General features: G+C 45.1%; 1 protein-coding gene across 1 annotated transcript in view; it reads left to right on the top strand.

Moving 5' to 3' along the window:
- Window positions 1–27787, top strand: part of LOC142907746 (uncharacterized) — a 152704-nt gene that overhangs the window by 29516 nt on the left and 95401 nt on the right. Inside the window, exons 6-12 of the mRNA XM_076057470.1 lie at window positions 1602–1643; window positions 2450–2491; window positions 4055–4096; window positions 8813–8900; window positions 15583–15619; window positions 16707–16720; window positions 20112–20197. Coding sequence (XP_075913585.1) covers window positions 1602–1643; window positions 2450–2491; window positions 4055–4096; window positions 8813–8900; window positions 15583–15619; window positions 16707–16720; window positions 20112–20197 — 351 coding nt within the window. The remainder of the gene's footprint in view (window positions 1–1601; window positions 1644–2449; window positions 2492–4054; window positions 4097–8812; window positions 8901–15582; window positions 15620–16706; window positions 16721–20111; window positions 20198–27787) is intronic.

Here is a 27787-nt window from a genome sequence, read left to right as displayed (position 1 = left end):
TGAGTGTGGTTCTGCTGCTACTCGTTACTAACAGCACTTGCCCCAACATCCTACTAGAGGCTACCTGGGGTAGCTGTATCTGTGCGTGTGAGTGTGGTTCTGCTGCTACTCGCTGCTAACAGCACTTGCCCCAACATCCTACTAGAGGCTACCTGGGGTAGCTGTATCTGTGCGTGTGAGTGTGGTGCTGTTGCTACTCGCTACTAACAGCACTTGCCCCAACATCCTACTAGAGGCTACCTGGGGTAGCTGTATCTGTGCGTGTGAGTGTGGTTCTGCTGCTACTCGCTACTAACAGCACTTGCCCCAACATCCTACTAGAGGCTACCTGGGGTAGCTGTATCTGTGCGTGTGAGTGTGGTGCTGTTGCTACTCGCTACTAACAGCACTTGCCCCAACATCCTACTAGAGGCTACCTGGGGTAGCTGTATCTGTGCGTGTGAGTGTGGTTCTGCTGCTACTCGCTACTAACAGCACTTGCCCCAACATCCTACTAGAGGCTACCTGGGGTAGCTGTATCTGTGCGTGTGAGTGTGGTGGTGTTGCTGCTACTTGCTGCTAACAGCACTTGCCCCAACATCCTACTAGAGGCTACCTGGGGTAGCTGTATCTGTGCGTGTGAGTGTGGTGCTGTTGCTACTCGTTACTAACAGCACTTGCCCCAACATCCTACTAGAGGCTACCTGGGGTAGCTGTATCTGTGCGTGTGAGTGTGGTGGTGTTGCTACTTGCTGCTAACAGCACTTGCCCCAACATCCTACTAGAGGCTACCTGGGGTAGCTGTATCTGTGCGTGTGAGTGTGGTGGTGTTGCTGCTACTTGCTGCTAACAGCACTTGCCCCAACATCCTACTAGAGGCTACCTGGGGTAGCTGTATCTGTGCGTGTGAGTGTGGTGGTGTTGCTACTTGCTGCTAACAGCACTTGCCCCAACATCCTACTAGAGGCTACCTGGGGTAGCTGTATCTGTGCGTGTGAGTGTGGTGCTGTTGCTACTCGCTGCTAACAGCACTTGCCCCAACATCCTACTAGAGGCTACCTGGGGTAGCTGTATCTGTGCGTGTGAGTGTGGTGTTGCTGCTACTCGTTACTAACAGCACTTGCCCCAACATCCTTCTAGAGGCTACCTGGGGTGGCTGTATCTGTGCGTGTGAGTGTGGTGCTGCTGCTACTCGTTACTAACAGCACTTGCCCCAACATCCTACTAGAGGCTACCTGGGGTAGCTGTATCTGTGCGTGTGAGTGTGATGCTGCTGCTACTCGCTACTAACAGCACTTGCCCCAACATCCTACTAGAGGCTACCTGGGGTGGCTGTATCTGTGCGTGTGAGTGTGGTGCTGCTGCTACTCGTTACTAACAGCACTTGCCCCAACATCCTACTAGAGGCTACCTGGGGTAGCTGTATCTGTGCGTGTGAGTGTGGTGCTGTTGCTACTCGTTACTAACAGCACTTGCCCCAACATCCTACTAGAGGCTACCTGGGGTAGCTGTATCTGTGCGTGTGAGTGTGGTGCTGTTGCTACTCGCTGCTAACAGCACTTGCCCCAAGATCCTGTCGATGCTACGCGGGGAGCTTTGTCTTTGCTTTTGTTTCAATGCAGAGGAAGAATGCAGTCTTAACGGAGCAGCTTTCGGACGCGAAGGTGAGTCAAACATGATACACTACACTATACACTACACTACACACTACACTATACACTACACTATATACTACTATACACTACACTATACACTACACTATATACTACTATACACTACACTATACACTACTACACTATACACTACACTATACACTACACTACTATACACTACACTACACTATACACTACTATACACTACACTACACACTACAATATACACTACACTAAACACAACACTATACACTACACTACACACTACACTATACACTATACTATACACTACACTATACACTACACTATACACTACACTATACACTACTACACGATACACTACACTATACACTACACTACTATACACTACACTACACACTACACTATACACTACACTATACAATACACACTACACTACACTATACACTACACTACACTAAACACTACACTACACACTACACTATACACTACACTATACACTACACTACACACTACACTACTATACACTACACTACACTATACACTACATATAAACTACACTACACTATACACTACACTATACACTACATATAAACTACACTACACTATACACTGCACTATGCACTACACATAAACTACACTACACTATACACTGCATGTACAATCCACGCTACTTTCATGGGCTCCGCTGCTACCTGCTACTAACAGGAGTGTGGGCACCACTGCCTCTGATAGATAGGTCTGTAAATCAGTTGAACTCACGACTCTTGTACAATCAAAGTTCATATTGTTGGCTCTGATCTACGTGCCACTAACTCTGCATCTGCCTTGTCATACAGAGGCAGATTGAAGAGTTGACGAGGAGCCAACAGCAGTCTCAGGTGAGTGAGCTTCTGAACAGAATTGTGTACGCCGTACACTGCACTGTACACTACACTGTACACTGCACTGTACACTACCCTACTATACACTACACTACTACACTATACACTACAATACTATACACTACACTATACACTACACTACAACCTACACTATACACGACACTACTATACACTACACTATACACTGCACAACTATACACTACAATACTATACACTACACTATACACTAGCCTACATTATACACTGCACTATACACTACACTAAACACTACACTATACACTACTATACACTACACTACTATACACTACACTATACTCTACACTATACACTACACTATACACTACACTATACACTACACTATACACTACTACACTATACACTACACTATACACTACACTATACACTACACTATACACTACATTATTCACTACACTATACACTACACTATACACTACTATATATTATGCAATAGATTACAATATATATTCTTTGGTTCTTTGGGTAAAGTCACCGCCACGCAGAAGGGAAACAATAAAATAATAAAAATATAAAACAATAAAATTATTGTAAAACAATACAATTATAATTTTTGGTTCTTTGGGTAAAGTCACCACCACGTAGAAGGGAAACAATAAAATAATAAAAATATAAAACAATAAAATTATCACTAAGTGGTGACTTTACCGAAAGAACCAAGAATAATAATTTTATTGTTTTATATTTTTATTATTTTATTGTTTCCCTATCTACGTGGTGGTGACTTTACCCAAAGAACCAAGAATAACAATTTTATTGTTTTACAATAATTTTATTGTTTTATATTTTTCTTATTTTATTGTTTCCCTATCTACGTGGTGGTGACTTTACCGAAAGAAACAAGAATAATAATGTTATTGTGTTACAATAATTTTATTGTTTTATATTTTTATTATTTTATTGTTTCCCTATCTACGTGGTGGTGACTTTACCCAAAGAACCAAGAATAATAATTTTATTGTTTAACAATAATTTTATTGTTTTATATTTTTATTATTTTATTGTTTCCCTATCTAACGTTGTGGTGACTTTACCCAAAGAACCAAGAATAACAATTTTATTGTTTTACAATAAATTTATTGTTTTATATTTTTATTATTTTATTGTTTCCCTATCTAACGTTGTGGTGACTTTACCCAAAGAACCAAGAATAACAATTTTATTGTTTTACAATAATTTTATTGTTTTATATTTTTATTATTTTATTGTTTCCCTATCTACGTGGTGGTGCCATTACCCAAAGAACCAAGAATAACAATTTTATTGTTTTACAATAATTTTATTGTTTTATATTTTTATTATTTTATTGTTTCCCTTCTAACGTGGCGGTGACTTTACCCAAAGAACCAAGATTATGAATCACTGCAGCCACGATAGCTTTAAATCAAAATCTAAGTGAATGTGTTGAATCGAAGGATTGATAGGTCTGTAAATCAGCTGAACTCACGACTCTTGTACAATCAAAGTTCATATTGTGGGCTCTGATCTACGTGCCACTAACTCTGCATCTGCCTTCTCATACAGAGGCAGATTGAAGAGTTGACGAGGAGCCAACAGCAGTCTCAGGTGAGTGAGCTTCTGAACAGAATTGTGTACGCCGTACACTACACTGTACACTACACTATACACTACACTGTACACTGCTATACTATAATACTATACACTATACTACTATACACTACACTACTGCACTACACTATACACTACACTACTACACTATACACTATACAGTACACTACACTGTACACTACACTATACACTACACTGTACACTACACTGTACACTACTATACTACACTACACTACACACTACACTGTACACTACACTGTACACTACACTACTATACACTATACTATACACTACACTATACACTACACTATACACTACACTATACACTACATTATACACTACACTATAAACTACATTATACACTATACTATACACTACACTATACACTACACTACAATACAGTATACACTACTACACTATACACTACACTACACACTACACTATACACTACACTATACACTACACACTACACTATACACTACACTATACACTACTATACACTACACTACACACTACACTATACACTACACTACACACTACACTATACACTACAGTATACACTACACTATACACTACACTATACACTACACTACACACTACATTACACACTACACTATACACTACACTATACACTACACTATACACTACTATACATTACACTATACACTACACTATACTACACTATACACTACACTACACACTACACTATACACTACACTATACACTACTATACACTACACTACACACTACACTATACACTATACACTACACTATGCACTACACTATACACTACACTATACACTACTATACACTACACTACACACTACTATACACTACACTACTATACACTACACTACACACTACACTATACACTACACTACTATACACTACACTATACACTACACTACACACTACACTATACACTACACTACACACTACACTATACACTACACTATACACTACTATACACTACACTACACACTACACTACTATACACTACACTACTATACACTACACTACACACTACACTATACACTACACTATACACGACAGCCTGTAATGGATGAGCGCATGACTGGAGTTTGTACTCAACCCAATAGTCAGGACACAAGGTCTTGTCTTTTTTATTATTATTACTCACGGTGGGCTGATGCATCCCTTAAAGAACCTTAGCACGGCCCTGAGATGTTGACTACCTCGCCTGGTCTACAGGAGGTCGTGGGTTCTACCCAGACCCTGTGAGATGTTGACTACCTCGCCTGGTCTACAGGAGGTCTTGGGTTCCATCACGGACACTGTGAGATGTTGACTACCTCGCGTGGTATACAGGAGGTCGTGTGTTCTAGCCCTGACACTGTGAGATGTTGACTACCTCGCCTGGTATACAGGAGGTCGTGTGTTCTAGCCCTGACACTGTGAGATGTTGACTACCTCGCCTGGTATACAGGAGGTCTTGGGTTCCATCACGGACACTGTGAGATGTTGACTACCTCGCCTGGTCTACAGGAGGTCGTGGGTTCTACCCCAGACCCTGTGAGATGTTGACTACCTCGCCTGGTATACAGGAGGTCGTGGGTTCTACCCCAGACCCTGTGAGATGTTGACTACCTCGTCTGGTATACAGGAGGTCGTGTGTTCTAGCCCTGACACTGTGAAATGTTGACTACCTCGCCTGGCTACAGGAGGTCTTGGGTTCCATCACGGACACTGTGAGATGTTAACTACCTCGCCTGGTCTACAGGAGGTCGTGGGTTTGATCCGTGACCCTGTGAGATGTTGACTACCTCGCCTGGTCTACGGGAGGTCGTGGGTTCTACCCCAGACGCTGTGACATGTTGACTACCTCGCCTCGTTTACAGGAGGTCGTGGGTTCGATCACGGACTCTGTGAGATGTTGACTACCTCGCCTGGTCTACGGGAGGTCGTGAGTTCGATCCTGGACCCTGTGAGATGTTGACTACCTCGCCTGGTCTACAGGAGGTCGTGGGTTCTACCCCAGACCCTGTGAGATGTTGACTACCTCGCTTGGTCCACAGGAGGTCGTGGGTTCGATCCCAGACCCTGTGAGATGTTGACTACCTCACCTGGTATACAGGAGGTCGTGGGTTCTACCCCAGACCCTGTGAGATGTTGACTACCTCGCCTAGTCTACAGGAGGTCGTGTGTTCTAGCCCTGACACTGTGAGATGTTGACTACATCGCCTGGTCTACGGGAGGTCGTGGGTTCGATCACGGACCCTGTGAGATGTTGACTACCTCGCCTGGACTACAGGAGGTCGTGGGTTCGATCCCGGACCCTGTGAGATGTTGACTACATAGCCTGGTCTACGGGAGGTCGTGGGTTCCATCACGGACACTGTGAGATGTTGACTACCTCGCCTGGTCTACAGGAGGTCTTGGGTTCCATCACGGACACTGTGAGATGTTAACTACCTCGCCTGGTCTACGGGAGGTCGTGGGTTCCATCACGGACCCTGTGAGATGTTGACTACCTCGCCTGGTCTACAGGAGGTCGTGTGTTCGATCCCGGACCCTGTGAGATGTTGACTACCTCGCCTGGTCTACAGGAGGTCGTGGGTTCTACCCAGACCCTGTGAGATGTTGACTACCTCGCCTGGTATACAGGAGGTCGTGGGTTCTATCACGGACCCTGTGAGATGTTAATAACCTCGCCTGGTCTACAGGAGGTCGTGGGTTCTACCCCAGACCCTTTGAGATGTTGACTACCTCGCCTGGCCTACAGGAGGTCGTGTGTTCTAGCCCTGACACTGTGAGATGTTAAATACCTCGCCTGGTCTACAGGAGGTCGTGGGTTCGATCCCAGACCCTGTAAGATGTTGACTACCTTGCCTGGTACACAGGAGGTCGTGGGTTCATTCACGGACCCTGTGAGATGTTGGCTACCTCGCCTTGTCTACAGGAGGTCGTGGGTTCCATCACGGACACTGTGAGATGTTGACTACCTCGCCTGGTCTACAGGAGGTCGTGGGTTCCATCACGGACTCTGTGAGATGTTGACTACCTCGCCTGGTCTATAGGAGGTCTTCGGTCCTACCCCAGACCCTGTGAGATGTTGACTACCTCGACCGGTATACGGGAGGTCGTGGGTCCTACCCCAGACCCTGTGAGATGTTGACTACCTCGCCTGGTGTACAGGAGGTCGTGGGTTCTAGCCCCGACACTGTGAGATGTTGACTAGCTCGCCTGGTATACAGGAGGTCGTGGGTTCTAGCCCCGACACTGTGAGATGTTGACTACCTCGCGTGGTATACAGGAGGTCGTGTGTTCTAGCCCTGACACTGTGAGATGTTGACTACCTCGCCTGGTCTACAGGAGGTCTTGGGTTCCATCACGGACACTGTGAGATGTTAACTACCTCGCCTGGTATACGGGAGGTCGTGGGTTTGATCCGTGACCCTGTGAGATGTTGACTACCTCGCCTGGTCTACGGGAGGTCGTGGGTTCCATCACGGACCCTGTGACATGTTGACTACCTCGCCTGGTCTACAGGAGGTCGTGTGTTCGATCCCAGACCCTGTGAGATGTTGACTACCTCGCCTGGTCTACAGGAGGTCGTGGGTTCTACCCAGACCCTGTGAGATGTTGACTACCTCGCCTGGTATACAGGAGGTCGTGGGTTCTATCACGGACCCTGTGAGATGTTAATAACCTCGCCTGGTCTACAGGAGGTCGTGGGTTCTACCCCAGACCCTTTGAGATGTTGACTACCTCGCCTGGCCTACAGGAGGTCGTGTGTTCTAGCCCTGACACTGTGAGATGTTAAATACCTCGCCTGGTCTACAGGAGGTCGTGGGTTCGATCCCAGACCCTGTAAGATGTTGACTACCTTGCCTGGTACACAGGAGGTCGTGGGTTCATTCACGGACCCTGTGAGATGTTGGCTACCTCGCCTTGTCTACAGGAGGTCGTGGGTTCCATCACGGACACTGTGAGATGTTGACTACCTCGCCTGGTCTACAGGAGGTCGTGGGTTCCATCACGGACTCTGTGAGATGTTGACTACCTCGCCTGGTCTATAGGAGGTCGTCGGTCCTACCCCAGACCCTGTGAGATGTTGACTACCTCGACCGGTATACGGGAGGTCGTGGGTCCTACCCCAGACCCTGTGAGATGTTGACTACCTCGCCTGGTGTACAGGAGGTCGTGGGTTCTAGCCCCGACACTGTGAGATGTTGACTAGCTCGCCTGGTATACAGGAGGTCGTGGGTTCTAGCCCCGACACTGTGAGATGTTGACTACCTCGCGTGGTATACAGGAGGTCGTGTGTTCTAGCCCTGACACTGTGAGATGTTGACTACCTCGCCTGGTCTACAGGAGGTCTTGGGTTCCATCACGGACACTGTGAGATGTTAACTACCTCGCCTGGTATACGGGAGGTCGTGGGTTTGATCCGTGACCCTGTGACATGTTGACTACCTCGCCTGGTGTACAGGAGGTCGTGTGTTCTAGCCCTGACACTGTGGGATGTTGACTACCTCGCCTGGTCTACAGGAGGTCGTGGGTTCTACCCCGAACCCTGTGAGATGTTGACTACCTCGAAAGGTCTACAGGAGGTCGTGGGTTCGATCACGGACCCTGTGAGATGTTGACTACCTCGCCTGGTATACGGGAGCTCGTGGGTTCGTGATGATGATGATGATGTTGAAGATGTTGTGGTATTAAGTCCCAGCAATCGCTGATGCACGTTTTCAGGCACTCGTCTGCAAGTCCAACGTTCTGGGAGAGGGGCCACACGCGAGAGATTCTGAAGAGTCTACTCCTCGAAGGTCCCAACGAAAGGGTACGTGGTCACTATACACTACACTATACACTACACTATACACTACACTATACACTACACTATACATTACACTATACACTACACTATACACTACACTATACACTACACTATAAACTACACCATACACTACACTATACACTACACTATACACTATAATATACACTACTCTATACACTACACTATACACTATACACTACACTATACACTACATTATACACTATACAATACACTATACACTACATTATACACTATGCACTACACTATACACTACACTATACACTACACTATACACTACTACACTATACACTACACTATAAACTACACCATACACTACTACACTATACACTACACTATAAACTACACCATACACTACTACACTATACACTACACTATACACTACACTATACAATACACTATACACTACACTATACACTACACTATACACTATACACTACACTATACACTACATTATACACTATACACTACACTATACACTACATTATACACTACACTATACACTACACTACTACACTACACTATACACTACACTATACAATACACTATACACTACTACACTATATACTACACTACTATACACTACACTATACTATACACTACATTATACACTACACTATACACTACACTATACACTACACTATACACTACACTACTATACACTACACAACTATACACTACACTATACACTACACACTATACACAACTATAAACTACACTATACACTACACTATACACTACTCTACACACTACACTATACACTCCACTATACACTACACTATACAATACACTATACACTACTACACTATATACTACACTACTATACACTACACTATACTATACACTACATTATACACTACACTACTATACACTACTATACACTACTACGCTATACACTACACTATACACTACACAACTCTACACAACTACACTATACACTACACTATACACTATGCACTACTACACTATACACTACACTATACACTACTCTACACACTACACTATACACTCCACTATACACTACACTATACACTACATTATACACTGCGCTACACACCATACGCTACACTCTACACTACACTATACACTACACTCTACTATACACTACACTATACACTACACACTAAACTATACACTACACTACTCTACACTACACTATACACTACAATATACACTTCACTACACTATACACTACACTATACACTACACTACAGACTACACTATACACTACACTATACACTACACTACACACTACACTCTACACTACACTACTATACACTACACTATACACTACGCTATACACTATACACTACACTATAAAATACACTATACACTACACTACACTATACACTACACTATACACTACACTATACACTACGCTATACACTACACTATACACTACACTATACACTACTTCACTCTACACTACACTATACACTGCACCACAAACTACACTATACACTACACTATACATTACGCTATACACTATACACTACACTATACTATACACTATACACTACACTATACACTACACTATACACTACACTATACTATACACTACACTATACACTACACTACACACTACACTACATTATACACTACACTACTATACACAACACTATACAGTACTATAGTGTTGTGACCACGTGTATACTGTTTAATATAGTACTATAGTGTTGTGACTACGTGTATACTGTTTACTATAGTACTATAGTGTTGTGACCACGTGTATACTGTTTACTATAGTACTATAGTGTTGTGACCACGTGTATACTGTTTACTATAGTACTATAGTGTTGTGACCACGTGTATACTGTTTTCTATAGTACTATAGTGTTGTGAACACGTGTGTAATGTTTACAATAGTATTGTGACCACGTTTATACTGTTTACTATAGTACTATAGTGTTGTGACCACGTGTATACTGTTTACTACAGTACTATAGTGTTGTGAACACGTGTATACTGTTTACTATAGTACTATAGTGTTGTGACTACGTGTATACTGTTTACTATAGTACTATAGTGTTGTGACCACGTGTATACTGTTTACTATAGTACTATAGTGTTGTGACCACGTGTGTACTGTTTACTATAGTACTATAGTGTTGTGACCACGTGTATACTGTTTACTATAGTACTATAGTGTTGTGACCACGTGTGTACTGTTACTATAGTACTATAGTGTTGTGACCAAGTGTATACTGTTTACTATAGTACTATAGTGTTGTGAACACGTGTGTACTGTTTACTATAGTACTATAGTGTTGTGACCACGTGTATACTGTTTACTATAGTACTATAGTGTTGTGACCACGTGTATACTGTTTACTATAGTACTATAGTGCAGTGACCACGTGCATACTGTTTACTATAGTACTATAGTGTTGTGACTACGTGTGTACTGTTTACTATAGTACTATAGTGTTGTGACCACGTGTATACTGTTTACTATAGTACTATAGTGTTGTGACCACGTGTCTACTGTTTACTATAGTACTATAGTGTTGTGACCACGTGTACACTGTTTACTATAGTACTATAGTGTTGTGACCACGTGTATACTGTTTACTATAGTGCTATAGTGTTGTGACTACGTGTATACTGTTTACTATAGTACTATAGTGTTGTGACCACGTGTATACTGTTTACTATAGTACTATAGTGTTGTGACCACGTGTATACTGTTTACTATAGTACTATAGTGTTGTGACCACGTGTGTACTGTTTACTATAGTACTATAGTGTTGTGACCACGTGTATACTGTTTACTATAGTACTATAGTGTTGTGACCACGTGTGTACTGTTTACTATAGTACTATAGTGTTGTGACCACGTGTACACTGTTTACTATAGTACTATAGTGTTGTGACCACGTGTATACTGTTTACTATAGTGCTATAGTGTTGTGACTACGTGTATACTGTTTACTACAGTACTATAGTGTTGTGACCACGTGTGTACTGTTTACTATAGTACTATAGTGTTGTGACCACGTGTATACTGTTTACTACAGTGCTATAGTGTTGTGACCACGTGTATACTGTTTACTACAGTACTATAGTGTTGTGACCACGTGTATACTGTTTACTATAGTACTATAGTGTTGTGACCACGTGTATACTGTTTACTATAGTACTATAGTGTTGTGACCACGTGTATACTGTTTACTATAGTACTATAGTGTTGTGACCACGTGTATACTGTTTACTATAGTACTATAGTGTTGTGAACACGTGTATACTGTTTACTATAGTACTATAGTGTTGTGACCACGTGTACACTGTTTACTATAGTACTATAGTGTTGTGAACACGTGTATACTGTTTACTATAGTACTATAGTGTTGTGACCACGTGTACACTGTTTACTATAGTACTATAGTGTTGTGACTACGTGTACACTGTTTACTATAGTACTATAGTGTTGTGACCACGTGTACACTGTTTACTATAGTACTATAGTGTTGTGACCACGTGTATACTGTTTACTATAGTACTATAGTGTTGTGACCACGTGTGTACTGTTTACTATAGTACTATAGTGTTGTGACCACGTGTGTACTGTTTACTATAGTACTATAGTGTTGTGACCAAGTGTATACTGTTTACTATAGTACTATAGTGTTGTGACCATGTGTATACTGTTTACTATAGTACTATAGTGTTGTGACCACGTATGTACTGTTTACTATAGTACTATAGTGTTGTGACCAGGTGTGTACTGTTTACTATAGTACTATAGTGTTGTGACCACGTGTATACTGTTTACTATAGTACTATAGTGTTGTGACTACGTGTATACTGTTTACTATAGTACTATAGTGTTGTGACCACGTGTATACTGTTTACTATAGTACTATAGTGTTGTGACCACGTGTATACTGTTTACTATAGTACTATAGTGTTGTGACCACGTGTATACTGTTTACTATAGTACTATAGTGGTGTGACTACGTGTATACTGTTTACTACAGTACTATAGTGTTGTGACCACGTGTATACTGTTTACTTTAGTACTATAGTGTTGTGACCACGTGTATACTGTTTACTACAGTACTATAGTGTTGTGACCACGTGTATACTGTTTACTATAGTACTATAGTGTTGTGACCACGTGTATACTGTTTACTACAGTACTATAGTGTTGTGACCACGTGTATACTGTTTACTATAGTACTATAGTGTTGTGAACACGTGTGTCATGTTTACTATAGTACTATAGTGTTGTGACCACGTGTATACTGTTTACTATAGTATTGTGACCACGTGTATACTGTTTACTATAGTACTATAGTGTTGTGAACACGTGTGTAATGTTTACTATAGTACTATAGTGTTGTGACCATGTGTGTATTGTTTACTATAGTACTATAGTGTTGTGACCACGTGTATACTGTTTACTATAGTACTATAGTGTTGTGAACACGTGTGTCATGTTTACTATAGTACTATAGTGTTGTGACCACGTGTATACTGTTTACTATAGTATTGTGACCACGTGTATACTGTTTACTATAGTACTATAGTGTTGTGAACACGTGTGTAATGTTTACTATAGTATTGTGACCACGTTTATACTGTTTACTATAGTACTATAGTGTTGTGACCACGTGGTGTGTGTGCTTAAAGAATGTTTTTATTTTGTGTCCCGGTGTAGTATCTGTTCTTTAGCAACTGTACTGCAAGTTAAAGTCCTTCTCCTCCCTCCCGTCAACCTCACACCGGCCACGATTAAATGCAACGGGTACATTTAGATTACTTTACATCAAATGTTAACGATGAAAATATTCAGAAGCTCTTTCGCATTACATTTCGATTCGAAGCTTTCGCGATCGCAGGCATTCATCTCCTTTGGGCTCTTTCGGTAAAGTCACCACCACCACCACCACGACCACCACCACCACCACCACCACGTAGAGTGAGAATAAAATAACAAATTGTTGAAATGGATCATAGCGCGAAACGAACGCGCCGTGAGAATTTTCCACGGCCCCATTTCATTTCGCCAATTCCTTCTATTATTCTCATTCCGCGCGGTGTCCACTTTACCGAAAGAGCCCAAGGGGGGAAGGAAGATGGGCCTCGGGCTAAGGCCGTCCAGCCTTGCCTCCGTGCGGCATCAAGGCACGATCGCGGAACCCCCCCCCCCGCACCCCGGACCCGGCCTCCATCACCCCCCGCACCTTGCGTGGGAGACGAAAATCTAAAACGCTGTCTGAGCTCTAAAGCGTGATTGTCCGCGGGGTCGTGCGTCGGTTGTTGGGGGAGGGGAGGTGGGTGGCAGGCCGAGAGGAGGACGTCAAGACTGTGAAGGAAACATCCGCGGCCTTCCGCGAGTTGGCCCGGCGGACGTGAACTTGGCTGTCACTCCCAGGCAGTCTCGTCCCTTCGCCCGATGAGTGGCCGCTTGTTGTTGTTGTTGTTGTGGGCGAAACGTCTCGTGAGAAATTTTGATCGCGTTATTTTAATTTATTAATCTATCGTCTTACCCTCGTCCATACGCGGCGGTGACTTCACCGAAAGAATTCCAGATTTGAAATCTTTCGTGACCGCTCGGATCCACACTCGTTGGTCCTATTGGGTAAAGTTCGCCACGTAGGTGTGAAAAAAATAAAATAACGAAATAAATCACGAGACGTTTCGGCCACAACACAAGCGGCCCTCATCAGGCGAAGGGACGAGACTGTCTGGTAGGACAGCGCTGGAGTGGGAGAAGTCGCGCTTAGATCGCGACCTTCAAGCTGTGCGATAGCGGTAAGCTTAAAGGTCGTGATCTAAGCGCGGCTTCTCCCACTCCAGCGCTGTCCTACCAGACAGTCTCGTCCCTTCGCCTGATGAGGGCCGCTTGTGTTGTTGTTGTGGCCGAAACGTCTCGTGAGAAATTTTGATCGCGTTATTTTAATTTATTGTCTTACCCTCGTCCATACACGGCGGTGACTTCACCGAAAGAATTCCAGATTTGAAATCTTTCGTGACCGCTCGGATCCACACCCGTTGGTCCTATTGGGTAAAGTTCACCACGTAGGTGTGAAAAAAATAAAATAACGAAATAAATCACGAGACGTTTCGGCCACAACACAAGCGGCCCTCATCAGGCGAAGGGACGAGACTGTCTGGTAGGACCAGCGCTGGAGTGGGAGAAGCCACGCTCAGATCTCGACCTTTAAGCTTACCACGATCACACAGATTGAAGGTCGCGATCTGAGCGCGGCTTCTCCCACTCCAGCGCTGTCACTCCCAGACAGTCTCGTCCCTTCGCCTGATGAGGGCCGCTTGTGTTGTTGTTGTGGCCGAAACGTCTCGTGAGAAATTTTTTTGTGTCGTTTCATTTTTTCACCTACCGTGGTGAACTTTACCCCAGAGGACCAACGGGTGTGGCTCCTGGCGGTCACGGAAGATTTTAAATCCACGGATCGGAATCCGCCGCTGAATCGCCGATGCCGCAAAGTTTGAAAAGTTTTGACCGGCGTGGCAAAACGGGAACGGCGTCTGGCCTCCGGGCGAGGTAGCTGGCTACATCTTTGTCCGACGGCAAACCCCACGGTCTGAAATCCCCAACGAGCGCGTGTACGTAGAGAGTTTAATATGTAAGAAGAAGATGATGATGATGACGATGATGATGATGATGATTCACTTTTACAATGCTACACATTCTTTGTTACAGAGCGCATGGGAACTTATTGGATTTTGGAACAGAACAGGTTGGCATGCCCCGATAATACATTGTGCACTGCGCTGCTATACACTACACTATACACTACACTGCTATACACTGCACTGCTATACACTACTATACACTACACTATACACTACTATACACTATACACTACTAAACACTACACTACTATACACTACACTATACACTACACTACTATACACTACACTACTATACACTACACTATACACTACACTACTATACACTACACTACTATACACTACATTATACACTACATACTAGACTACTATACACTACACTATACACTACACTATACACTACACTATACACTACTATACACTACACTACTATACACTACACTATACACTACTATACACTGCACTACTATCCACTACACTACTATACAATACACTATACACTACACTATACACTACACTACTATACACTGCACTACTATACACTACACTATACACTACACTATACACTACACTATACACTATACTATACACTACACTATACACTACACTATACACTACACTATACACTACACTATACACTACTATACACTACACTATACACTACACTACTATACACTACACTATACACTACACTATACACTACTATACACTACACTATACACTACACTACTATACAATACACTATACACTACACTATACACTACACTACTATACACTACACTATACACTACACTATACACTACACTATACACTACACTACTATACACTACTATGCACTACTATACACTACACTACTATACACTACACTACTATACACTACACTATACACTACACTACTATACACTACACTATACACTACACCACTATACACTACACTATACACTACACTACTATACACTACACTATACACTACATAGCCAATCAACTACTACCCTCGCATGCCTGTTACAATCTGTGTGTGTGTTTGTGTGTGTCTGTGTGTGTCTGTGTGTGTGTCTGTGTGTGTCTCTGTGTCTGTGTGTGTCTCTGTGTGTGTCTGTGTGTGTGTCTGTGTGTGTCTGTGTCTCTGTGTGTCTGTGTGTGTCTCTGTGTGTGTGTCTCTGTGTGCGTGTTCTACCTCCTTGTTGGTGGCAGACGGCAAAACTGTGGTGAGCATTGAGATTGGCCATTCACCTCATGGCGCTTTTAGCACCTCACCGGGCCCTCTGGACGGGCTGGTAACCCCTCCACCTTCGATAAATTACCACGAAACCACAAATAAAATATCTAACTGATAAGCTTGTGCCGGAGGCCCCGGGGGGCCAGGCGTCTATGACATCCCCTGGCCCAACCCCCATTTGGCGGAGCCAGGAGATTGAATCTCTACCCTCGGGGCTCCTCCAGAAACAACGAAAAGCCACTACGGGTGGCCACGTGGAATGTTCGAACGCTCGCCGCGGAGGAGAGGCTGCCCACTCCTCTGTCGGGAGCTGGACCGGTACCGCCTGGATCTCTGTGGCATTCAGGAGGGTCCGGTGGACCGGTTCTGACTCCTGCCACCATGAGAGATGGACAGGCCTCTACTCGGGGCAGGAGACTGCCAAACGACAGGGTGTGGCTCTTCTTCTGAACAAAAATGATGAAAGGGGCGTGGGAGCGTGGCGGTGAGGTGTGGGAAGCTGTAAGCCCCAGGCTACTTTGATAGTCGTGGTTATGCCCCCACCGAAGATGAACATCTGTGGAGGGATGCAGGCAAGGCCGCTGAGTCGGATGCCTTCTATGATGTCCTGTCACAGGTGCTGGCTAAAGTGGCCCCTCGGGATAGAGTCATCTTGTTGGGTGACTACAATGCCCGAGTTGGTCATGATACTGGCACCTGGTCTGGAGTGATTGGAAGGCATGGGCCAGATCAGCTCAATAACAACGGCAGGAGGCTGCTAGATTTTTTGTGCAGCCCATGGGCTTGTAATTACCAACACGCTGTTCCGGCATCGGCGCATCCACACAACATCATGGATGCATGCCGGGTCCAAGCAAGAACATCTTCTGGACTACATAGTGACGGAACAGCGGATGCGGGCCAATGTCCTTGACACCAGGACCTACCGTGGAGCTGATCTACCCTCTGACCATTGACTTGTCATCTGTAAGATGCGCCTGCCATTCTTCCACTCCGGTGGTGGGTGTACACCCAGGACTCCATTCCAACCTAAAGTGGCCTGGTCTCAGTTATCTGATGAAAGTTGCAAGCGAGAATTTCATCATAACTTGCGGCTGGGGTTGGCATCGTCCCCCACTCTTCCTGATGTCGAGGGGAAATGGGCGAGGTTTAGGACTGTGACTCATGAGGAGGCTTACCGCAGCCTTCGCTCCGAGGTTAGGAGAGCCGTGAGGCGCTGCAAGGATGGGTGGTGGTCGCGGGTTGCTGAGGAGATGGAGTCTACCTCAGTGGCCCGTGATCACAAATCTCTATTTAACTCCATCAAAAAGTAACCTTCAGCGCCACACCTAGTACCATCATTACGGGAAAGAACGGTGATCCAATGTCCGATCCCCAGGAACGGATTTGCCGATTTGCTGAACATTTCTGAGGTCCTGGGGGAGGGGAAATCCTTCAGCCAGGAAAACATCGTGGCACAAAGTGGGGATGACCCTGCTGAGGCTGCGGTGTCTCAAATATTGGAAGAAGAATTCACCCCCTGTGAGTGGCTGGCTGAGGTGCCATCTGTTGAGGAAGTACTGAAGGCGATCCAGAGTCTGAGACCAGGAAAGGCAGCGGGCAGAGATGATCTCCCAAACGAAATGCTGAGGGAGGGTGGCGTTTGTGCACAGACTGCCCTACATGACATCATAACAACAGTCTGCACCACTGAACGGGTTCCGCAGGATTGAAAGGATGCCCTGGTGGTCCCCCTTTTTAAGAAGGGGGACCACACAGACTGTAACAACTACAGGGGCATCTCACTCCTCAGTGTGCCGGGAAAGGTCCTGGCAAGAATTATTCAACATCGCCTCGCCAGGCACGCTGAGGAGAGGCTTGCGGAGCCCAAATGCGGTTTCAGGAAAGGGCGGTCCTGCACAGATGCCATATTTTCTGTCCGTTTGCTACAGCAGAGGTGTAGGGAATTCCAACAAGACCTACATCTCTGCTTCATTGACCTGGTCAAGGCCTATGATACCATCAGTAGGCCTGGGCTCTGGGTTGTTCTTCGTGCTTTTGGAGTACCTGACCCTCTGCTCACGATCATTAAGGACCTTCATGATGGTGAGCGGGCCCGGGTAAAACTACGTGGCCGGGAGTCAGAGCCATTCCCTGTTAACCTTGGGGTGCGACAGGGATGTCCTCTGGCTCCCACATTTTATCTTTTTCAACCACGTATTTCATAAAGCCTTCGATGGCTGTACCAGAGGAATTTCCATCTGGTACAGATACAATGGGAGGATGATCGATGCCCGGGTGCGGTAAAGGGATGGCTCCCTATTGCTCAACCTCGTTATGTATGCCGATGATCTGGTAATCGCTGCTCACTCAGAGGAGGAGTTGGAGACGCTGCTGCTGAGACTGGAGCGTGCCACTAAGAGATGGGGCCTTACCATCAGCCCCACCAAAACTAAGCACCTGCCTGGGTATTTTGACACTCCACCCCCACAACTCCCAATCGGTGATGGGGCAGTTGTGGAGAGAGTGGAGAGATTCCCATACCTGGGCAGTGTGCTTATGACTGTTTCCAGTTAAGCAGCAGAGGTCTCACTCAGAATCAGTCGAGTGGCAATATAATTTCATCGGTTGCGTAAGGCTGTGTGGAAGCTACCTGGTCTGTCGCTCCGCACTAAGCTTCAGGTCTTCTCGGCCACGGTCATTCCCTCCCTTCTCTACGCTTGCGAAACGTGGACCCCCCTAATGGAACATCTTCGCCGGTTAGAAACATATAGGCTGGCCTGCCTACGATCCATCCTGGGTTTAACCAGGCTGGATTGTGTGAGGAGCTCACACATCCTTGAATGGTCTGGTTAAAGTCCCATCGGTGAGCTCCTCTATACATGACCCAGGCTGCGTTGACTGGGTCATGTAGCCCGCATGCCCAGCCACCGCATGCCTAAACAGCCTTTGTTCGGCCTGATCGAGGGGGCTAAATGGGCGCGGCACGGGCTAGAGAAGAGATGAAGTGATGTGGTACAGGAGAGGAATTGCCGATGACTGGTACCAGCGGTGTCAAGATCGGCCTCTGTGGAGGAGGCTCGTGAAGGACGCTGCTGGGCAGTTGGAGGTATCTGTTTGTGTCTTTGTGTGTGTGTCTATGTGTCATGTGTGTGTCTGTGTGAGTCTGTGTATGTGTGTGTGTGTGTCTGTGTGTACTGTGTGTGTTCCTCTGTGTCTCTGTGTGTGTCTGTGTGTGTCTGTGTGTGTGTGTCTGTGTGTGTGTGTCTGTGTGTCTGTGTGTGTGTGTCTGTGTGTGTCTGTGTGTGTGTGTCTGTGTGTGTGTGTGTCTGTGTGTGTGTGTCTGTGTGTGTGTGTCTGTGTGTCTGTGTGTGTGTGTGTCTGTGTGTGAGTGTCTCTAGGGGGTGAAGCCCTCCGTGACACCGTGGAGTCCACAGAGCCAGACAGCCGGAGCGGAGAATCGGAGCAGATTTCTCCATTGGATGAGGTTAGTGATGGGTTTGTGTGTACTGTATGTGTACTGTATGTGTACTGTATGTGTACTGTGTGTACTGTGTGTGTTCTGTGTGTGTACTGTGTGTACTGTGCGTGTACTCTGTGTGTACTGTATGTGCACTCTGTGTACTGTATGTGTACTGTGTCTGTACTGTTTGTACTGTATGTGTACTGTATGTGTACTGTGTGTGTACTGTGAGTCTGTGTGTGTGTCTGTGTGTACTGTGTGTGTACTGTGTGTGTACTGTGTGTACTGTGTGTATGTGTGTGTGTATGTGTCTGTACTGTGTGTGTACTGTGTGTGTACTGTGTGTACTGTGGGTGTACTGTGTGTACTGTGTGTGTACTGTGTGTACTCTGTGTACTGTGTGTGTACTGTGTGTACTGTGTGTGTACTCTGTGTGTACTGTGTGTACTGTGTACTGTGTGTACTGTGTATACTGTGTGTGTACTGTGTGTATACTGTGTGTGAACTGTGTGGGTACTGTGTGTGTACTGTGTGTATTGTGTGTGTAATGTGTGTGTGTACTGTGTGTGTGTACTGTGTGTGTACTGTGTGTACTGTGTGTGTGTACTGTGTGTGTCCTGTGTGTGTGTAATGTGTGTGTACTGTGTGTGTACTGTGTGTGTGTACTGTGTGTGTACTGTGTGTGTACTGTGTGTGTACTGTGTGTGTACTGTGGGTGTGTACTGTGTGTGTACTGTGTGTGTGTACTGTGTGTGTGTACTGTGTGTGTACCATGTGTGTACTGTGTGTGTGTACTGTGTGTGTGTACTGTGTGTGTACTGTGTGTGTACTGTGTGTGTACTGTGTGTACTGTGTGTGTACTGTGTGTGTGTACTGTGTGTGTACTGTGTGTGTACTGTGTGTGTACTGCGTGTGTGTACTGTGCGTGTGTACTGTGTGTGTACTGTGTGTACTGTGTGTGTACTGTGTGTGTGTGTACTGTGTGTACTGTGTGTGTGTGAGTGTCTGTGTCTGTGTGTGTCTGTGTGTTTGTGTGTGTCTGTGTGTGTGTCTGTGTGTGTATCTGTGTCTGTGTGTGTCTGTGTGTGTCTGTGTGTGTGTGTCTGTGTGTGTGTGTGTCTGTGTGTGTCTGTATGTGTGTACTGTGTGTGTACTGTGTGTGTGTACTGTGTGTGTCTGTGTGTGTGTATCTGTGTGTGTGTGTCTGTGTGTGTCTGTATGTGTGTACTGTGTGTGTACTGTGTGTGTGTACTGTGTGTGTACTGTGTGTACTGTGTGTGTGTACTGTGTGTGTGTACTGTGTGGGTACGGTGTGCACTGTGTATGTGTATTGTGTGTATACTGTGTGTGTACGATGTGTACTGTGTGTTTACTGTGTGTGTGTGTACTGTGTGTACTGTTTGTGTACTGTGTGCGTGTACTGTGTGTATGGTGTGTACTGTGTGTGTACTGTGTGTACTGTGTGTGTATTGTGTGTGTACTGTGTGCGTGTACTGTGTGTGTACTGTGTGTGTACTGTGTGTACTGTGTGTGTGTGTACTGTGTGTGTGTACTGTGTGTGTGCTGTGTGTGTACTGTGTGTGTACTGTGTGTGTACTGTGTGTACTGTGTGTGTACTCTGTGTGTACTGTATGTGCACTCTGTGTACTGTATGTGTACTATGTCTGTACTGTGTGTACTGTATGTGTACTGTATGTGTACTGTATGTGTACTGTGTGTGTACTGTGTGCACTGTGTGTGTACTATGTGTGTACTGTGTGTACTGTGTGTCTGTGTGTGTACTGTGTGTGTACTGTGTGTGTACTGTGTGTGTACTTTGTGTACTATGTGTGTACTGTGTGTGTACTGTGTGTACTGTGGGTGTACTGTGTGTACTGTGTGTGCACTGTGTGCACTCTGTGTACTGTGTGTGTACTGTGTGTACTGTGTGTGTACTGTGTGTGTACTGTGTGTGTGTACTGTGTGTGTGCTGTGTGTACTGTGTGTGTACTGTGTGTGTATATTGTGTGTGTGTACTGTGTGTGTGTACTGTGTGTACTGTGTGTGTGTACTGTGTGTGTACTGTGTGTAATGTGTGTGTACTGTGTGTATACTGTGTGTGTACTGTGTGTGTACTGTGTGTACTGTGTGTGTACTGTGTGTGTGTATATTGTGTGTGTGTACTGTGTGTGTACTGTGTGTACTGTGTGTACTGTGTGTGTACTGTGTGTGTGCTGTGTGTGTACTGTGTGTACTGTGTGTGTACTGTGTGTGTGTACTGTGTGTATTGTGTGTACTGTGTGTATTGTGTGTGTGTGTGTGTACTGTGTGTGTACTGTGTGTGTACTGTGTGTGTACTGTGTGTGTGTACTGTGTGTGTACTGTGTGTGTGTGTACTGTGTGTGTACCATGTGTTTACTGTGTGTGTGTACTGTGTGTGTACTGTGTGTACTGTGTGTGTACTGTGTGTGTGCTGTGTGTGTACTGTGTGTACTGTGTGTGTACTTTGTGTGTGTACTGTGTGTGTACTGTGTGTGTACTGTGTGTACTGTGTGTACTGTGTGTGTGTACTGTGTGTATTGTGTGTACTGTGTGTATTGTGTGTGTGTGTACTGTGTGTACTGTGTGTGTGTGAGTGTCTGTGTCTGTGTGTGTCTGTGTGTGTCTGTGTGTGCGTCTGCGTGTGTGTGGGTGTGTCTGTGTGTGTGTGTCTGTGTGTGTGTGTGTGTCTGTGTGTGTCTGTGTGTGTGTCTGTGTGTGTGTATCTCTGTGTGTGTGTGTCTGTGTGTGTCTGTGTGTGTGTACTGTGTGTGTGTACTGTGTGTGTGTACTGTGTGTGTACTGTATATGTACTGTGTGTGTGTACTGTGTGTGTACTGTGTGTGTGCTGTGTGTGTGTACTGTGTGTGTGTACTGTGTATGTACTGTGTGTGTACTGTGTTTGTGTACTGTGTGTGTACTGTGTGTGTACTGTGAGTGTGTACTGTGTGTTTGTACTGTGTGTGTGTACTGTATGTGTACTGTGTGCGTACTGTCTGTGTAACGTGTGTGTGTGTACTGTGTGTACTGTGTGTGTACTGTGTGTGTACTGTGTGTACTGTGTGTACTGTGTGTGTGTACTGTGTGTGTACTGTGTGTGTGTACTGTGTGTGTGTACTGTGTGTGTACTATGTGTGTGCTGTGTATACTGTGTGTGTACTGTGTGTACTGTGTGTGTACTGTGTGTGTACTGTGTGTACTGTGTGTGTGTACTGTGTGTGTACTGTGTGTGTGTACTGTGTGTGTGTACTGTGTGTGTACTATGTATGTGCTGTGTATACTGTGTGTGTACTGTGTGTACTGTGTGTGTACTGTGTGTGTGTACTGTGCGTGTACTGTGTGTACTGTGTGTGTACTGTGTGTGTACTGTGTGTGTGTACTGTGTGTACTGTGTGTGTACCATGTGTGTACTGTGGGTGTACTGTGTGTGTACTGTGTGTACTGTGTGTGTACTGTGTGTGTGTGCTGTGTGTGTACTGTGTGTACTGTGTGTGTGTAGTGTGTGTGTGTACTGTGTGTGTATTGTGTGTACTGTGTGTATTGTGTGTGTACTGTGTGTACTGTGTGTGTGTGAGTGTCTGTGTCTGTGTGTGTCTGTGTGTGTCTTTGTGTGCGTCTGCGTGTGTGTGTGGGTGTGTCTGTGTGTGTGTGTCTGTGTGTGTGTACTGTGTGTGTACTGTGTGTGTACTGTGTGTGTACTGTATGTGTACTGTGTGTGTGTGTACTGTGTGTGTACTGTGTGTGTGCTGTGTGTGTGCTGTGTGTGTACTGTGTGTGTGTACTGTGTGTGTACTGTGTGTGTACTGTGTTTGTGTACTGTGTGTGTACTGTGTGAGTACTGTGAGTGTGTACTGTGTGTGTACTGTGTGTGTACTGTATGTGTACTCTGTGCGTACTGTCTGTGTAATGTGTGTGTGTACTGTGTGTACTGTGTGTGCTGTGTGTGTGCTGTGTGTGTACTGTATGTGTGTAGTGTGTGTGTACTGTGTGTACTGTGTGTGTACTGTGTGTGTACTGTGTGTACTGTGTGTGTACTGTGTGTGTGTACTGTATGTGTACTGTGTGTGTGTACTGTGTGTGTGCTGTGTGTGTGTACTGTGTGTGTGTACTGTGTATGTACTGTGTGTGTACTGTGTGTGTACTGTGTTTGTGTACTGTGTGTGTACTGTGTGTGTACTGTGAGTGTGTACTGTGTGTGTGTACTGTGTGTGTACTGTATGTGTACTGTGTGCGTACTGTCTGTGTAACGTGTGTGTGTACTGTGTGTACTGTGTGTACTGTGTGTGTACTGTGTGTGTACTGTGTGTGTGTAGTGTGTGTGTACTGTGTGTACTATGTGTGTGTACTGTGTGTGTACTGTGTGTGTGTACTGTGTGTGTGTACTGTGTGTGTATTGTGTGTACTGTGTGTATTGTGTGTGTGTACTGTGTGTACTGTGTGTGTGTGAGTGTCTGTGTCTGTGTGTGTCTGTGTGTGTCTGTGTGTGCGTCTGCGTGTGTGTGTGGGTGTGTCTGTGTGTGTGTGTGTCTGTGTGTGTGTGTGTCTGTGTGTGTCTGTGTGTTTGTACTGTGTGTGTACTGTGTGTACTGTGTGTGTACTGTGTGTGTACTGTGTGTGTGTTCTGTGTGTGTGTACTGTGTGTGTACTGTGTGTGTGTGTACTGTGTGTGTGTGTACTGTGTGTGTACTGTGTGTACTGTGTGTACTGTGTGTGTACTGTGTGTGTACTGTGTGTGTGTATTGTGTGTGTACTGTGTGTGTGTACTGTATGTGTACTGTGTGTGTACTGTGTGTGTACTGTGTGTGTGTACTGTGTGTGTGTACTGTGTGTGTGTACTGTGTATGTACTGTGTGTGTACTGTGTGTGTACTGTGTTTGTGTACTGTGTGTGTACTGTGTGTGTACTGTGTGTGTACTGTGAGTGTGTGCTGTGTGTGTGTACTGTGTGTGTACTGTATGTGTACTGTGTGTGTACTGTATGTGTACTGTGTGCGTACTGTCTGTGTAACGTGTGTGTACTGTGTGTACTGTATGTACTGTGTGTGTACTGTGTGTGTACTGTGTGTGTACTGTGTGTGTGTACTATGTGTGTACTGTGTGTGTACTGTGTGTGTGTACTGTATGTGTACTGTGTGTGTACTGTGTGTGTACTGTGTGTGTGTGCTGTGTGTGTACTGTGTGTGTGTGTACTGTGTATGTACTGTGTGTGTACTGTGTGTGTACTGTGTTTGTGTACTGTGTGTGTACTGTGTGTACTGTGAGTGTGTACTGTGTGTGTGTACTGTGTGTGTGTACTGTATGTGTACTGTGTGCGTACTGTCTGTGTAACGTGTGTGTGTACTTTGTGTACTGTGTGTACTGTGTGTGTACTGTGTGTGTACTGTGTGTGTGTAGTGTGTGTGTACTGTGTGTACTATGTGTGTGTACTGTGTGTGTACTGTGTGTGTGTACTGTGTGTGTGTACTGTGTGTGTATTGTGTGTACTGTGTGTTTTGTGTGTATGTACTGTGTGTACTGTGTGTGTGTGAGTGTCTGTGTCTGTGTGTGTCTGTGTGTGTCTGTGTGTGCGTCTGCGTGTGTGTGTGGGTGTGTCTGTGTGTGTGTGTCTGTGTGTGTGTGTCTGTGTGTGTCTGTGTGTGTGTACTGTGTGTGTGTACTGTGTGTACTGTGTGTGTACTGTGTGTGTGTACTGTGTGTGTGTACTGTGTGTACTGTGTGTACTGTGTGTGTACTGTGTGTGTACTGTGTGTGTGTACTGTGTGTGTACTGTGTGTGTGTACTGTATGTGTACTGTGTGTGTCTATTGTGTGTGTACTGTGTGTGTGTGTACTGTGTGTGTACTGTGTATGTACTGTGTGTACTGTGTGTGTACTGTGTTTGTGTACTGTGTGTGTACTGTGTGAGTACTGTGAGTGTGTACTGTGTGTGTGTACTGTGTGTGTGTACTGTATGTGTTCTGTGTGCGTACTGTCTGTGTAACGTGTGTGTGTACTGTGTGTACTGTGTGTGTACTGTGTGTGTACTGTGTGTGTAGTGTGTGTGTACTGTGTGTACTATGTGTGTGTACTGTGTGTGTACTGTGTGTGTGTAGTGTGTGTGTGTACTGTGTGTGTACTATGTGTGTACTGTGTGTACTGTGTGTGTACTGTGTGTATACTGTGTGTGTGTGTGTACTGTGTGTGTGTGTGTGTACTGTGTGTGTACTGTGTGTACTGTGTGTACTGTGTGTGTACTGTGTGTGTGTGCTGTGTGTGTATTGTGTGTACTGTGTGTATTGTGTGTGTGTACTGTGTGTACTATGTGTGTGTGAGTGTCTGTGTCTGTGTGTGTCTGTGTGTGTCTGTGTGTGCGTCTGCGTGTGTGTGTGGGTGTGTCTGTGTGTGTGTGTGTCTGTGTGTGTGTGTGTGTGTCTGTGTGTGTCTGTGTGTGTGTACTGTGTGTGTGTACTGTGTGTACTGTGTGTACTGTGTGTGTACTGTGTGTGTACTGTGTGTGTGTGTACTGTGTGTGTGTACTGTGTGTGTACTGTGTGTGTGTACTGTGTGTGTGTACTGTGTGTGTACTGTGTGTACTGTGTGTGTACTGTGTGTGTGTACTGTGTGTGTGTACTGTGTGTGTACTGTGTGTGTGTACTGTATGTGTACTGTGTGTGTGTACTGTGTGTGTACTGTGTGTGTGCTGTGTGTGTGTACTGTGTGTGTGTACTGTGTATGTACTGTGTGTGTACTGTGTGTGTATTGTGTGTGTACTGTGTGTGTGTACTGTGTGTGTGTACTGTATGTGTACTGTGTGCGTACTGTCTGTGTAACGTGTGTGTGTGTACTGTGTGTACTGTGTGTGTACTGTGTGTGTACTGTGCGTGTGTACTGTGTGTATACTGTGTGTGTACTGTGTGTGTACTTTGTGTGTACTGTGTGTGTGTACTGTGCGTGTACTGTGTGTACTGTGTGTGTACTGTTTGTGTACTGTTTGTGTACTGTGTGTGTACTGTGTGTGTACTGTGTGTGTACTGTATATGTACTGTGTATGTGTACTGTGTGTACTGTGTGTGTACTGTGTGTGTACCATGTGTGTCTGTGTGTGTATCTGTGTCTGCGTGTGTGTGTGAGTGTGTCTGTGTGTGCGTCTGCGTGTGTGTGTGGGTGTGTCTGTGTGTGTGTACTGTGTGTGTGTACTGTGTGTGTACTGTGTGTGTACTGTATGTGTACTGTGTGTGTGTACTGTGTGTGTGTACTGTGTGTGTGTACTGTATGTGTACTGTGTGTGTGTACTGTGTGTGTACTGTGTGTGTGCTGTGTGTGTGTACTGTGTGTGTGTACTGTGTATGTACTGTGTGTGTACTGTGTGTGTACTGTGTTTGTGTACTGTGTGTGTACTGTGTGTGTACTGTGAGTGTGTACTGTGTGTGTGTACTGTATGTGTACTGTGTGCGTACTGTCTGTGTAACGTGTGTGTGTACTGTGTGTACTGTGTGTGTACTGTGTGTGTACTGTACGTGTGTACTGTGTGTGTGTACTGTGTGTGTACTATGTGTGTGCTGTGTATACTGTGTGTGTACTGTGTGTGTACTTTGTGTGTACTGTGTGTGTGTACTGTG

This window comes from Petromyzon marinus, chromosome 82 (genome assembly GCF_048934315.1).
Source record: "Petromyzon marinus isolate PM22_M1 ecotype Great Lakes invasive population chromosome 82, UKy_Petmar_22M1.pri1.0, whole genome shotgun sequence".
Classification (NCBI taxonomy): domain Eukaryota; kingdom Metazoa; phylum Chordata; class Hyperoartia; order Petromyzontiformes; family Petromyzontidae; genus Petromyzon; species Petromyzon marinus.
The sequence above is the reverse complement of the archived record's forward strand: the minus strand, read 5'-3'. Positions and strand labels throughout refer to the sequence as shown.